Source organism: Melozone crissalis, unplaced genomic scaffold (genome assembly GCF_028551555.1).
Source record: "Melozone crissalis strain CALT ecotype California unplaced genomic scaffold, PUWL_Pcris_2 ptg000114l_1, whole genome shotgun sequence".
NCBI classification, from domain to species: domain Eukaryota; kingdom Metazoa; phylum Chordata; class Aves; order Passeriformes; family Passerellidae; genus Melozone; species Melozone crissalis.
In genome coordinates, this window is record NW_026535891.1 from 356,985 (window position 1) to 371,878 (window position 14,894).

The 14,894-nt window shown below is 62.1% G+C and overlaps 1 protein-coding gene across 1 annotated transcript; it reads right to left on the reverse strand.

Moving 5' to 3' along the window:
- Positions 1 to 1,265: 1,265 nt before the first annotated feature.
- PEAR1 (platelet endothelial aggregation receptor 1) lies at positions 1,266 to 13,299 on the reverse strand. Its single transcript, XM_054292753.1, has 21 exons — positions 13,208 to 13,299; positions 13,014 to 13,118; positions 11,932 to 12,032; positions 11,741 to 11,833; positions 10,675 to 10,921; positions 10,479 to 10,593; positions 10,267 to 10,403; positions 9,163 to 9,375; positions 7,945 to 8,119; positions 7,195 to 7,315; positions 5,865 to 6,028; positions 5,671 to 5,773; positions 4,837 to 4,983; positions 4,628 to 4,756; positions 3,828 to 3,956; positions 3,337 to 3,552; positions 3,136 to 3,248; positions 2,936 to 3,047; positions 2,742 to 2,801; positions 1,990 to 2,178; positions 1,266 to 1,500 (listed from the first exon to the last, which is right to left on the reverse strand). Exons 1-21 carry the CDS (start codon positions 13,297 to 13,299, stop codon positions 1,349 to 1,351), a joined length of 2,913 nt encoding a protein of 970 aa, XP_054148728.1. The 3' UTR covers positions 1,266 to 1,348.
- Between the last annotated feature and the right edge of the window lie 1,595 nt (positions 13,300 to 14,894).

A 14,894-nucleotide genomic window follows, 5' to 3' on the forward strand; every position in this document is an offset into this window, starting at 1 on the left:
CGCCAACCTTCACCACCCTCTCAGGGAAGGATTTCTAACCTAACCCTGCTCTCTTTTAGCATGAAACCTTTCCTCCTTGTCCTGTCTCTCCAGTTCCCAGTGAACCCCGGTCACCCTGTTAGGTGTGGGACAATGCAGGTCCCTGCTCCCACTGCTGCTCCATGGCAGGCCCAGCTGGGCTGTGCATTGTTCTCCTTCCCAGGATGTGAGACAGGCTTTGCTGAGCTTTCTGGGACCCCTGCTCCCTCCCAAGGTGCCCAGAACTTTCCATGGCATCACACAGGCTCCTACTCCTTCCCAGTGGCCACAGTGGGATCTGATGGAGTTTCCACAGGGCAGTGTGGACCCTGGTCCCTCCCAGGAGCACCACGGCTTCTGCTGGGCTTTGCCCATGTCCACACAAGCCCCTGCTCTGTTCTGAGTCAGCTGCAGATGGGCCCACATTCTGTCCATCCCACAGGAGCTCCTGCTCCCTCCAGAAGGCTCAGTGGGCTCCATCAGCAGAGCTCTGGGGGCTCTGCCAGCCTTTCTGCAGGACAGATGGCTCCTTCTTCCTCCTGGGGCACTTCAGGGCATCTCCCTTGCATGGGTGTCGTGCAGGCCCACAGGTGAGCCCACTCTGACTCCTGGCACACCATGGACTCCATCAGCCTTTCCCAGTTCCATGGGCACTGCCATACTTTGAGTAGGACCCAAAAGCTTTTCTGCACACCCTGGAGGGAGCTGGGGGGAACCCAGAGCAAGCCTGGGTACCCCACCAGTCTCCCCCTTCCTCCCAGCACGGTGCCAGAGCCATACAGTGCCCACCACACTGAACATCAAACACCAAACACCAAATCCACAGCAAACACCAAATCCACACCAAACTCCCTTTATTCAGCACCCACTGGGAAGCATGCACCACCCTCTGGGGGCTCTGCCAGCCTTTCTGCAGGACAGATGGCTCCTTCTTCCTCCTGGGGCACTTCAGGGCATCTCCCTTGCATGGGTGTCGTGCAGGCCCACAGGTGAGCCCACTCTGACTCCTGGCACTGCCAAACTTTGAGTAGGACCCAAAAGCTTTTGTGTTCCCACCTCCTGCACACCCTGGAGGGAGCTGGGGGGAACCCAGAGCAAGCCTGGGTACCCCACCAGTCTCCCCCTTCCTCCCAGCATGGTGCCAGAGCCATACAGTGCCTACCACACGGAACATCAAACACCAAACACCAAATCCACAGCAAACACCAAATCCACACCAAACTCCCTTTATTCAGCACCCGCTGGGAAACAGCAACAGTCCCAGGGAACTCCAGTCCCCACAGGGACCCTGTCCCCTCGTGGCTGGTCCCTCTGTGTCCCTCTGTGTCCCTCAGCGGTCCTTCCTGCGCAGCGGTGGGGACGGGGGGTAGTGGCGGACGGGGGGCACGTCATAGTGGCTGGGGATGTGGCTGTTCTTGGGGGAGTCGTAGTGGCTGGGGGGGTCTCTGCTGGGGGGGCCCTCAGGCACTTCAGGACAGCTCTCTGTGGGGACAAGAGAAGGCTGAAAAGGGACACGTTCCCCCCAGGGTCGTGAATGTCACCGATGTCCCCATGGGGACAGGAGCAGTGCTCGTCCTGGGTATGGGGACCAAGAATTCACACACTGGACCCTTGCTCAGGGCTGGAGAAAGCACCCACGTGTCTGGGGGGAAGCTGGTGCTGTAGAGAAAGTGGACAACCCCCAAACACCCATTCTCCCACAAGAACCTCAAACTCTCCCCAGGGTTGCCCAGATCCCCAGGCTGCTACCCAAAGATGCCCCCAAAGGATGCCCAGACCCTGAAACTGCCCTCAGAGATAACCACACCCCCAACCCATCCCTGAGCTCCTGTCACCAGGGTCATGTCCCCCCAGGGCTGTCACCAAGGCTGTTCCCTTCCTGGGGCTCTGCACTCCTCATCACTGGGGTTGTGGCCCCACTGACCACCAGGGCCACCAGGGCCACCAGGGTGAGGGGATGCCCAGCCATACCCTGCTGTGGTGGCTCCTCAAGGAGCCCGATCTCGGCGTAGGACATCTCCCTCTGCACAGGGGATTTCATCTCCATGTAGCTGCCCTCGTGGGCCTTGGCAGTGGCAGGGGGCAGCTCCTTGATGGTGGCGTAGGGGTTCTCGCTGGCCAGGGAGCTGGCGCTGGCCCTCAGGCCCTCCCAGGGGTGCTCTGGGGGACAAGGAGTTGGGTGTGCCCCCCATGGCAGGGAGCACAGGAGAGAAGATGTGTCTCTGGCAAGTCCCAGCCCCATCTTTGCTACCCCATCCCTGTCCCTTCCCCATCCCCACCCTAATCCAGTCCTGTTCCAGCCCATCCCCAAACCATCCCTGACTCTTCACCATCCCAGCCCATCCCTGTCCCTTTCACATCCCAGCAAATTCTGTCACTTCCCCATCCCACCCCATCCCATTGATCCCATCCCACTGATCCCATCCCATCCCATCCCACTGATCCCATCCCACCTCATCCCACCCCACTGATTCCATTCCATTCCATTCCATTCCATTCCATTCCATTCCATTCCATTCCATTCCATTGATCCCATCCTATCCCATTGATCCCATCCAACTCCACCCCATCCCACTCCATCCCAATCCCAATCCCAATCCCAATCCCAATCCCAACCCCATCCTCATCCCCATCCCCAACCCTTTTCCCATCCCTGCCCCAGGCTCAGTTTATCCCATTCCCACCCCATCCCTGTCTCTTCCCTTTCTCCATCCCACTCCCACCTTTGCTGTCCCCCTTCCTCAGGCCGTGGCTGTAGGTGTAGCTCCTGTCCAGCTGCCTCCCTGTTAAGGTGGCACATTTGGGGTCGCCTCTGCCTCATCTTCCCCCCAGCATGAAAGTTACCCCATCCCAGCCCCTTCCCAGGGGTCTCTGGTGCCCACCCCACTCTGGATCTGCCCCTCCACCTGCTCCTTACCCCTGGTGCCCAGGGCTGATGCCCCGAGGTGTTTCCAGTCAGGAGGCAGCGTGGCATTGCCCTCGGGGCTGTAGGGTCTCTCCATGCCAGGGAACAGCTGGGTGCCAGGCACCTGGAGCCCAAAAAGGGGACAGGTTGGCCTCGAAGGAGGTGGCAGTGGTGCCCCACACTGTGCTGTGCTGTGCCACAGCCTGCCATACCTTGAGGGAGCTGCTGGCTCTGTCCTGGGCGCCGGGGGCTGGCAGCGGGCACTGGGACAGCGTGTGGTAGCTGGGGTTGGAGTAGTAGTGGGCATGGTGGCTGGGGGGCACATCTGGAGGGACACGAGCGGTGCCTGAGGTGACAGCCTGCCGCCAGAGGGCCACCAGGGCTGGGGCCACACCCCACCGCGCCATGCTGACCTGGCACCATGTAGTCAGAGGTGTCCGTCTGTCCTGCTCGGTAAGCCACGGCCAGGTGCCGCCGCTCCTTGTCCTTGTGCCAGCGGTGGTAGCACAGGGCTGTGACCACCACGGCCACCAGCAGCACCACCAGGGCCACCAGGCTGAGCACCATGCCCAGGGGGCTGGAGGCTGCAGGGGGGGCTGGCTCCATGGTGTAGGGCACGTCAGGATGCCCTGGTGGGGACAAGTGTCAGTCCTGAGTGTGGGGCAGGGACAAACTGGGGCAGGGATGGGAAAAGGGTTGGGGTTGGGTTGGATTGGGGATGGGATAGGGATGGAATTGGGATAGGATGGGATGGGATGGGATCAATGGGATGGGATGGGATGGGATGGGATGGGATGGGATGGGATGGGATGGGATGGGATGGCCCCAATAGCCCCATACTGGGACCAGTCAGCCACAGGGTGGTCCAATAACCCCTGGGGAACCCCGCCCTACTCCCACTCACCAGCCTCACAGTGGGGCCCGGTCGTGCCTGGGGCGCAGGGACACGTCCCGTTGGTGGGGTCACAGGTGGCGTTGTGGGGACAGTGGCAGAGCTGCTCACACTGGAGGCCAAAGGTGCCGGGGGGACAGGCTGGGGACACAGAGGTGCCATACAGCTCATACTGGGAGCACTGGGTGGAACAACAGCCCCATACTGGGACCAGTCAGCCACAAGGTGGAACAACAGCTCCATACTGGAACCACAGGGTGGAACAACAGCCCCATACTGGACCCAGTTAGCCCCCAGGTGGAACAATACCCCAAACTGGGACTACAGGGTGATCCAATACCCCATAATCGGAGCAGTCAGCCACAAGGTGGTCCAATAGCCCCATACTTGGACCAATGAGCCACAAGGTGGTCCAACAATTCCATACTGGGACCAGTCAGCCACAGGGTGACCCAATATCCCCGTACTGGGACCAGACAGCCCCAAGGTGGTCCAATAACCCCATACTGGGACCACAAGATGGAACAATAGCCCCATACTGGGGGGATCCAACAGCCCCATACTGGGACCACAAGGTGGAACAATAGCCTCATACTGGGGGGATCCAATAGCTCCATACTGGGACCAGTCAGCCCCAAGGTGGTCCAACAGCCCCATACTGGGACTAGTGAGCCGCAAGGTGGCCAGGACCAAGGAGGTCCACATGGGCTCCGTACTGCCCAGGCCAGAACCACCCAGGTGGCCACAGGCAGTTCTCTCTTGCTCCCCCGACCCAAACCAAGGGCACCTTGCTCCCCCTGACCCCCACTCACGCTGGGCACAGCGGGGCCCCCGCCAGCCCGGGCTGCAGAGGCAGGAGCCATTGGTGGGGTGGCACCAGGAGCCGTTGGCACAGGAGCAGCTCAGCGAGCAGCGCTTGCCGTAGCGGCCGGCAGGACAGGCTGGGGACAGAGGAACGAGCTTGGCCTGGATCCCGAAGGATCAGGAGCAACAAGGTGGAGTTTGTGGGGTGTTCACTCACGGCGCTGGCAGCTGGGCCCGCGGAAGCCCGGGGTGCAGGTGCAGGACCCGTCCTGGGGCGAGCAGGAGGCTCCGTTGCGGCACGAACAGGACATGAGGCAGCCCCGGCCCCAGGAGCCCTGGGGACAGCCCTGCTTGCACTGCTGCCCTGCAGGGAGGGCAGAGGGGGGAAATCAGGGCTGAGGGCACACTGGGCTCCTCCTGAGGAGGGGGTGGTGCAATAACCCCATACTGGGACCACAGGGTGGTCCAATAACCCCATACTGGGACCAGTCAGCCACAAGGTTGTCCAGCAATCCCATAATGGGACCAGTCAGCCACAAAGTGGTTCAACGGCCCCATACTGGGACCTCAAGGTGATCCAATAGCTCCATACTGGAACCAGTCAGCCACAAGGTGGTTCAATAGCTCCATACTGGGACCAGTCAGCCACAAGGTGGTCCAATACCCCATACTGGGACCACAAGGTGATCCAATAGCTCCATATTGGGTCCAGCCAGCCATTAGGTGATCCAATAACTCCATATTGGTACCAGCCAGCCATAAAGTGGTCCAATAATCCCATACTGGGACCATTCAGCCACAGGGTGGTCCAATACCCCATACTGGAACCACAAGGTGGTCCAATAATCCCATACTGGGACCAGCCAGTCCCAAGGTTGTCCAACAGCCCCAAGGTTGTCCAATAGTCCACATCACAAGGTGGTCCAATACTCCATACTGGGATCACAAGGTGGTCCAACATCCCCATACTGGGACCATAAGGTGGTCCAATGGTCCCATACTGGTACCAGCCAGCCCCAAGGTGGCCCAACAGCCCTGGTGTCCCCTTTACCTGTCCAGCCAGGCTGGCAGTGGCACTCTCCTGTCTCGGGGTCACATCCATCAGCGTGGGCACAGACGCAGCGCTGCCCACAGCCCGCCCCAAACGTCCCGTTCTGCAGCACAGGGACAGGCTGGCGCTCAGCACGGGCTGGTGGCACCAACCCCGGTGCCAGCAGCAGCACCAGCAGAGCCAGCAGCACTCACCGGGCAGGGCTGCAGGCACTGAGGGCCCTGCCAGCCTGGGGGGCAGTGGCAGGTCCCACTCTGGGGGTCGCAGGGTGCCCCATGGGCACAGTCACAGCTGCGGTTGCAGCCGGGACCCCAAGTGCCAGCGAGGCAGGGCAGGGAGCAGTCAGGTCCATGCCAGCCTGTGGGGTAGGATGAGGGGACACTGGGGTGGGTGTGGGGATGGGGACAGGGACCCCTCAATGACAGGACCCAGGACATCCCTCTGGCTGTCCTGGGTGGCTTCAACCCCTGCCAGGGGGCTCAGGGACCCTGGCACAGAGCCCAAAATGCCCCTGTGGGTTTGATTATGACCTATGGAGAAAATGACCAACCTTAGATGAAGATGTGCAAGCCATGACAAATTAATTACAATAATAGTGAAGTTATCATGGGGTGGAAAAGTAGATTTTGGGGTTTTTTGCATGGGGGTTCAGGGGGCAAGATGGAGGAATCTGGACGTGTCCAGCCTTTCTGCTTCTTCTTCTTGGCCTCCATCTTCTGCTGTGATGGTGGCACTTTTGAGTTGGTTTAGAGTAGAAGCTCACCGTCTAACATGGGTGATAGGTATTGGGAAGTAATTGTAAATAAAATGCACGTAGTTTTTAGTATAAAAAACTAACACCACCCCAAGGGCTGGAAACAATTACTAGCTTTGTGTGAGGAGTTACAAGCCACAAGAGTTTGAGTAGAATGATAGTGAATTTATCACAGGGTGAAAAATAGAATTTTTGGGGTTTTTAGAATGGGGGTTCAGGGGGCAAGATGGACAGAACTGGGCATGTCCAACCTTTCTCCTTCTTCTTCTTGGCCTCCATCTTCTGCTGTGATGGTGGCACTTTTGGATTGGTTTAGAGTGGAAGCTCACTGTCTAACACAGGTGATAGGTATTGGGAAGTAATTGTAAATATTGCACAGGTAGTTTTTAGTATAAAGACATAACACCACCCTGGGGCAGGCAGAGTGCCTGGACTGTCTTGCTGAGCTGACCTCAGCAGGGCAGGAGAAAATTTTTTATAGATAAGACGCAATAAACAACCTTGAGACCGAGAAATGAGGAGCCCTGACTCCTTCTTCAAGTGCTGGGCTGGGAAAAGAGACTTTGGAACTTTTCTCAGGGTCACTCTGAGCAGCAGAGACCCCGACACGCCAGGAGCTGGTGAGCACCAGGATGCAGCGGCTGCCGCTGCAGGGTGGCAGATGTCCCCGTTCTGGCAGGGACAGGGGGTGGCACAGGGCATCCCCTCAGGGCAGGGGGCGAGCAGGACCCTGGCAGAGGAGGGGAGGGCACAGAGGGAGGGGTTCTCACCTTCCTTGCAGAAGCAGGAGCCGTCGAGCGGGGAGCAGGCCAGGCTGTGCTGGCAGGAGCAGAGCCCCGAGCAGTTCACCCCAAAGGTGTTGGGGGGACACAGGGAGGAGCAGTGCTCGTCCTGGGTGTGGGGAACAAGAGTTCAGGACACACCAGACCCCTGCCCAGGGCTGGGGAAAGCACCCACATGTCGGGGGGGAAGCTGGTGCTGTAGGGAAAGTGGGCAACCCCCAAACCCCCATTCTCCCACGGGAACCTCAAACTCTCCCCAGGGTTGCCCAGAGCCCCAAATTGCCCCCCAAAGATGCCCCCAAAGGATGCTCAGACCCTGAAACTGCCCTCAGAGATAACCAGACCCCCAACCCATCCCTGAGGATGTCCAGACCCCCTGTTTACCCCAGGGATTCCCAGACTCCCCTGTTTCCCCCAGGGATGCCCAGAGTTCCATATTTCCCCCAGGGATACCCAGAACCCAAAATTCCCTCAGGGATGTCCAGACCCCATACCTGCCCATCCTCCAAACCATCCAGACCACCCCATGCCCCCAAAACTCTCCAGAGTCCCCATGACCCCTCCAGCAGCACCCAGACCTCCCTCTCCAAACCATCCAGACCCCCCAATTGCCCCCAGAACTCTCCAGACCCCTCCAGCAGCACCCAGACCTCCCTCTCCAAACCATCCAGACCCCCCCCCCCCATTGCCCCCAGACCCCTCCAGCAGCCCCCAGCCCCTCTCTCCCCCAGCCCTCACCGTGTAGCCGGGGGGGCAGTGGCAGTGCCCGGTGGTCCCATCACAGACCCCCCCGTGCAGGCAGAGGCAGCTGTGCAGGCAGCCAGCCCCGAAGGAGCCCGGGGGGCAGCTCTCGTTGCAGTAGAGCCCAGCCCAGCCCGGCAGGCAGAGGCACTCCCCGAGCATCGGGTGGCAGCTGGGGGACACGCTCAGAACACCAGTGCTCCCAGTACGGGGCACACTCAGAACCCCAGTGCTCCCAGTATGGTGCGTGCTCAGAACCCCAGTGCTCCCAGTACGGTGCATGCTCAGAACCCCAGTGCTCCCAGTACGGACACTGGTGCACACTCAGAACCCCAGTGCCCCCAGTACAGTGCATGCTCAGAACCCCAGTGCTCCCAGTATGGGGCACTGCTGGTACTGGGGAGGGGTTTGCAAAGGGGGGAGCACGAAATTCATGCCCCTGGTGGGGTTCAAGAGTTGCTGGGGATGCAGCCAAGGCCTGGCTGGGTGAGGGTGTGGGGGTATCATAGGGGGAGGAAGGAGGGGAGGATGAGGATGGTGGGAGAGGGAGAGGAGGGTGTGGGAGGAGATGGGTGGGATTGGGGTGTTGGGGTGGGGTGGGGGTGTTGGGGTGGGATGGAATGACAGGGTGGGATGGGGGTGTTTGGGTGGGTTGGAATGACAGGGTGAGATGGGGATGCTGGGGTGGGATTCGGGGGTTGGGATGGAATAGGAATGTTCAGGTGGGATTGAGGTGCCAGGATGGGAGGGGGATGCCAGGGTGGGATGGGAGTGCCAGGGTGGGATGGGGGTTTTGGGGTGGGATGGGGGTGTTGGGGTGGAATGGGAATGTTCATGTGGGATTGGAGTGCCAGGATGGGATGGGATTGGGATGCTGGGGTGGGATGGGGATGTTGGGGTAGGAAGGGGATGTTGGGGTGGGATTGGGATATTGGGGTGGGCTGGAGATGCTGGGGTGGGATTGGGGTGCCAGGATGGGATGGGGGAGCTGGGGTGGGTGTCTTGGGGTGGGCTGGGGATGCCAGGGTGGGTGGTGGGTGCCAGGGTGTGATAGGAACGCCAAGGTGGGATGGAGAGACCAGGATGGGCTGGGGATGCCGGGGTGGGCTGGGGGTGCCGGGGTGGGATTGGTGTGTTGGGATGGGATGGAGATACCAGGTTGGGATGGGAATACCGGCATGGACTGGGAATGCCAGGCCGGGCTCCCTGCAGTACCTGAGGCTGTGCTGCGGGTGGCAGAGGCAGCGGCTCTCGCAGTGCAGCCCGTAGAGGCCGGGCTGGCAGTGCCGCTCCTCGCAGCGGCTGCCCTGGAACCCGGCCTCGCACAGGCAGCCCCCGTCCACGTGGAAGCACTGCCCACCGTTGGCACAGTCACAGCTCTCCCGGCAGTCCTGCCCGTACCGCCCCGCCGGGCACCTCTCCTGGCACCTGCGGGGGGGCACGGCTGGTGGCACAGCCCTGCCAAGAGCTGGGATACCCCCAGCCCCAAGCTGAGCCCATCCAGATCATTGCCTGCCACACTGGGGGTGCCTGGCATGCATGCAGGGGGTTGTGGTGGCCCTGTCCCCACGTGCCACATCCCCACCATCCATGTGCCCTGTCCTTTGATGCCCCTCCCCGTGCACCTCCATCTCCACCTGCTCCCAGACCATGGCCCCCCACCCCAAAAACACCCCAAATGTCCCCTCTCCCTGCCCCCATGCCCTTGGCCTTCCAACCTCCTTTACCCCAATCCCCCAGCCCCTCATTCCCCTTCCCATCCCAAAATGTACCCCCAGTGCCCGCACAATCCAGGTGCCCCTCCATCCCCCATCACCTCAGACCCCCAGCCCCATTTTTCCCCATTTTCCCCAATTTTCCCCCAATGTCCCCCCATTTTCCCCCATTTTCTCCCCATTTTTCCCCCATTGTCCCCCCATTTTTCCCAATTTTTTCCCCGGTTCCCCCCCATTTTTTTCCCATTTTCCCCCATTTTTCCCCATTTCCCCCCCATTTTTCCCCATTTTTCCCCCATTGTCCCCCCATTTTCACCATTTTCTCCCCATTTTTCCCTCATTTCCCCCTATTTTTCCCCATTTTTCCCAATTTTTCCCCATTTTCCCCCCATTTGTTCCCCATTTCCCCCAATTTTTCCCCATTTTCCACCCATTTTCCCCCATTTCCCCCCCATTTTTTCCCATTCTCCCCCATTTTTCCCCCATTTCCCCCCCATTTTCCCCCATTTTTCCCCCATTCCCCCATTCCCCCCCATTTTTCCCCATTTTCCCCCATTCTCCCCCCATTTTCGCCCCATTTTTGCCCCATTTTTCCCCTGCTCACTGCTCTCCAGTGAAGCCAGGGCTGCACTGGCACTGCCCCCCGAGGGGGTCACAGTGCCCCCCATTGTGGCACCCACACCGGCCCTGGCAGCCGGGCCCAAAGCGCCCAGGGGGGCACGGCACAGAGCAGATCTCCCCCTGCAAAAGAGCACCGGGGTCAGCGGGGGAAACTGAGGCAGGGAGCGCATTCAGAGCGGGGCACAGCCCACCTACCATCCATCCGTGCGGGCAGACGCAGGTGCTGCTGCTGGAGGGGTGGCAGATGCCCCCGTTCTGGCAGGGACAGGAGGTGGCACAGGACATGCCCTCAGGGCAGGGCACCTCGCAGCTGTGGGGGTTCAGGGGTGAGCGGGGCCCTGCGTGGGGCTGGCAGGGGAGGGGAGGGCACAGAGGGAGGGTCCCAACTCACAGGGGGCCGCTGAGCCCTGGGGGACAGAGGCAGGCGCCGGTGGAGGCGTTGCAGCGAGCCTGGTGGTGGCAGGGGCAGGACAGGTGGCAGCTCTGCCCGTAGGTGCCAGCTGGGCACTGCTGGCTGCACAGGGGGCCGGTGAAGCCGGGGGGACAGGAGCAGAGCCCGGTCAGGGGGTCACAAGGGGCTCCGTGGTGGCAGGGGCAGCGCCGTGCACAGTCGGGCCCCCAGGAATGCTCATCGCACTCTGCATGGGGAGAGCGGGCGTTCTTCCTGTTCCATCCCATCCCATCCATCCCATCCCATCCCATCCTATCTCTATCTGCATCCCATCCCATCCCATCCCATCCCAGCCCAGTCCAGCCCAGCCCAGCCCATCCCATCCCATCCAACTGATCCCATTGATCCCATCCCATTGATCCCATTGATCTCATCCCATCCCATCCCATTGATCCCATTGATCCCATTGATCCCATCCCATCCCATCCCAGCCCATGTCATTGCCAACCCTCCATCCATGCCCATTCAGTCCCCATCTTGTCCCCATGCCATGCCATGCCATCCTCCCCAGCCCATCCCCATCCTATGTCCATTCCCATCATGTCCCTTTCCTATCTTCATCCACATTCCAATCCCATCCTCATCCCATCTCTACCCCTACCCCATTCCCATCCATCCCTACCCCATTCCCATCCCCTCTTCCTCCCCATCCAAATCTCCATTCTCATCCCATCCCATCCCATCCCATCCCATCCCATCCCATTCTCTTCCCACCCAACACCATTCCCAGCCCACCCCATCTCCATCCCATTTCCATTCCCATTCCGTGCACTCCTCACCCCAATCCCACCCCAACCCCACCCCCATTAACCCCTTGGGTGCCCCACCATGGCTGCCCAGCCCTACAGAGGAGCCCAGTGCCCTGTCTGCCTCCCCCAGATGAGAGTGCCCACCCCACTGTGCCCACCCACCCCAGCTGTGCCCACCCACCCCAGCCGTGCCCACTCCAGCTGTGCCCACTCCAGCTGTGCCCACCCCAGCAGTGCCCACCCAGCTGTGCCCTCACCGCTGGAGCAGCTGGGCCCGCGCCAGCCCGGCTCGCACTGGCACAGCTCGGGAGCCACGCAGCGCCCATGGACGCACTCCTGGCTGCAGTGAGCTGGGGGGACACGGCACGGAGCGTCCCCAGGGAGCTCTGGGCACACCCCGCAGCGGGGACACCGCCCCAGGGCCCCCCCGAGCCCCGGCCCCACTCACGGACACACGAGTCGCGGCTCTCGTAGTAGCCCTGGCAGCACTGGTAGCGCCGCCGATAGTCGGTGCGCACGGCCAGGCGGTACTCGGTGCGGTACAGCACCCTGTGCCACCAGGGGACACCGTGAGAGTGCTGTCCTGTGCGCCAGGGACTGAGGACAGCCTGAGCTGGGACAGCCCCCACAGTGTCCCTGTGCCCCTGGCCTTGGGGACAGACTGAGCTGGGACAGCCCCCACAGTGTCCCTGTGCCCCTGGCCTTGGGGACAGCCCTGATACCAGGGACTGGGGACAGCCTGAGCTGGCATAGCCCTCCCAGTGTCCCTGTGCTCCTGCCCTTGGGGACACCTTGCACTGGGACAGCCCCCCCCAGACCCCCTGTCCCCTCCAGTCCTCCCAGGGCTTGGGGACATCCTGCACTGGGACAGTCGCCCTGTCCCTCCTGTCCCTTGGGGACAGCCTGCACTGGGACAGCCCTCCCAAACCTCTTGGCCTTGGGGACACCCCCCTCCAGTCCTCCCAGGGCTTGGGGACAGCCTGAGCTGGGATAGCTCTCCCAGTGTCCATGTGCCCCTGCCCTTGGCGACAGCCTGAGCTGGGACAGCCCCCCTGGCCTTGGGGACAGACTGCATTGGGACAGCCCTCCCAGACCCTCCCGTCCCCCCTGCCCTTGGGGACACCCTGCACTGGGACAGCTCCCCCAGCCCCTCTCCAGTTCTCCCAGGGCCTTGGGGACATCTGTGTTGGGATAACCCCCCTTCATCTCCCCGTGGCCCCTTGGCACTGCCCTCCTCCAGCCCCCAGCCTTGGGGACAGACCCTCTGCATCCCCTCCGTGAGCTTGGGGACACCGACATTGGGACAGCCCCCTTGAGATTGGAGTAACCCCACTCCAGCCCCTTCCCCAGCCCCACTCCAACCCCCTCACTGTCCTTGGGGACGCCCTGGGGTGGGACAGCCCCTCCACGACCCTGGGGACACCCTGCAATGGGACAGTCCCCCTCCAGCCTCATTGTCCTTGTCCCTTCTAGCCCCCACTGCCCTGGGGACACCCTGCGGTCCCCGAGGGGCTCTGGGGATGCTCCCACCTGTGCTGCGGGCAGGGCAGGGGGAGCCCCAGCCCCCCGGGGCAGGGCTGGCTGGAGGGCACCACATGCGGTTTGGTGTAGGATTCCTTCACCGGCGCCGTGAAGCTGCGGGTGGGGGGGAATTCGGGGTGATTGCAGGTTGTGGCAGACCGCAGGGCTGTCGCTGTCCCCCTCCCCTGTCCCCTCACTCCTACCTCTCCCAGTAGCTGCACACATTGGGGTCTCCGGGCCGGAGCGCAGCCAGGAGCGCGGTGTGCAGCGCCAGCACCGCGGCCCGCAGGAGCATCCTGCACGGAGAGAGCGGCTTCACCCCGTGCCTCCGCGCATTCCCGCTCCCCACCCACCGCCCCCGGGCCCAGCCCCACGTCCGAGCTCCCTGTAGGGCTGGCTTTGCATTCCTCCATCCCAAAAACCAGCCCAAAAAACAGCCGCGCTGCTCCCCCAGCGCTGCTCTGCGCCAAAGGGAAACTGAGGCACGGCTGCTCAGCAGCCTGGGTGGCCCCTCCAGCCTCATCCCAGCATCCTGAGACACCTCGGGGCACATCTGGAGCATCACCCCGACCTGTGCTGGGCACCCCATGCTAAGGAGGGCATGCTCGGGGTGCCAGGGTGGGGTCGGGCACGGCGCCTCCAGCCCTGGCACGGCTCCGCGTGGCCCCACTTCAACTCGCTCTGTGTTTATTCCCAGCTGACTTTCCTGGATACAGCAGCTTCTTGCTCAACCCACAGAGGGTCTGGCTCTGCCGGGGCGGCTCTGGGAGCGTTTCCAGCCAGGGGCCGGGCTGGGAGGGCCGGCGACCCCCGAGCCCGCCGTGCTGGGTGTGATGTTTACCGGGATCAGCGTTTCGGGGCAGCGCTGCCGTGTGCCAAGGAGGAAACAGAGGTTTCCTGGTCAGCACAGCTGGATTTACCGGGGCTTCCTTGCTGTTCCAGCCATAGGATACCCCGGAGGTGCTCCCTGGGTTCGTCCTCCCCCCCTCAGCAGAGCCCGCGCTGCGTTTTGGGGCCGGAGCATCCGGTTTGGGGTGGAAAAAGTGTCAGTGGGAAAGTTTCTCCCCATTTCCCGTCAACTGCCGGCAGGGAGGAATTAATTGCTTATCTGCTGCCAGAATTCCCTCCCATGGACCCTGCTGAGGGGGGAGAGACAGGGGAGCCCCGAGTTCATCCCCAGCTTCATCCTCAGGGGAACCCCCAGTTCGTCCCCAGTCTCATCCTCAGGGGAACCCCGAGTTCATCCCCAGCCTCATCCTCAGGGGAACCCCCAGTTCATCCCCAGCTTCATCCTCGGGGGAACCCCGAGTTCATCCCCAGCCTCATCCCCCTCTTCCAGCAACAGAGGGGTCCCACATTGCTGGGAAAAACAGGAACCACGGGGAGATGCTGGCAGGAAAAGCAAGGAGTCACCAAACGCTGCCGGCGCGTCCCATCTGCTCCCCTCCGAGGGAAAGAGCCCCCCCAAAACGGCAAAAAGCACCCCCAGACCCAGCACTCCCCTCCCCACTGTGTCCCTAAGAACCCTCCGGGTGGGATGAGGAGCGTCCCACGGGTGATGGGGCTGAAAGCAGAGTGTGGGGTGAGGGCAGAGGAGCCGCCCTGCCCTGTCCCTGCTGGGGACACTGTGCTGTCCCCCCCAGTGTCGCTATCTGTGCCCCGGCGCTTCCTCCGCACAGCCCGGGGGCTGACGCGTTTCCTCCGCAGGGATGGGGCTGGGGAAGGGCGAGGGGGGCGCGGGGGCGAGGCAGGGGCAGGGAAAGGGACAGGGGCAGCTTTGGGGTCACCCAAGGGGTGTCGCAGCGCTGTGCCGCTCCCCACCCGCTGTCCCTGCGCCCTCCCGTGTCCCCCAGCGCGATGGGGACCGTCCCCTCGCACAGCGCCCGGCAG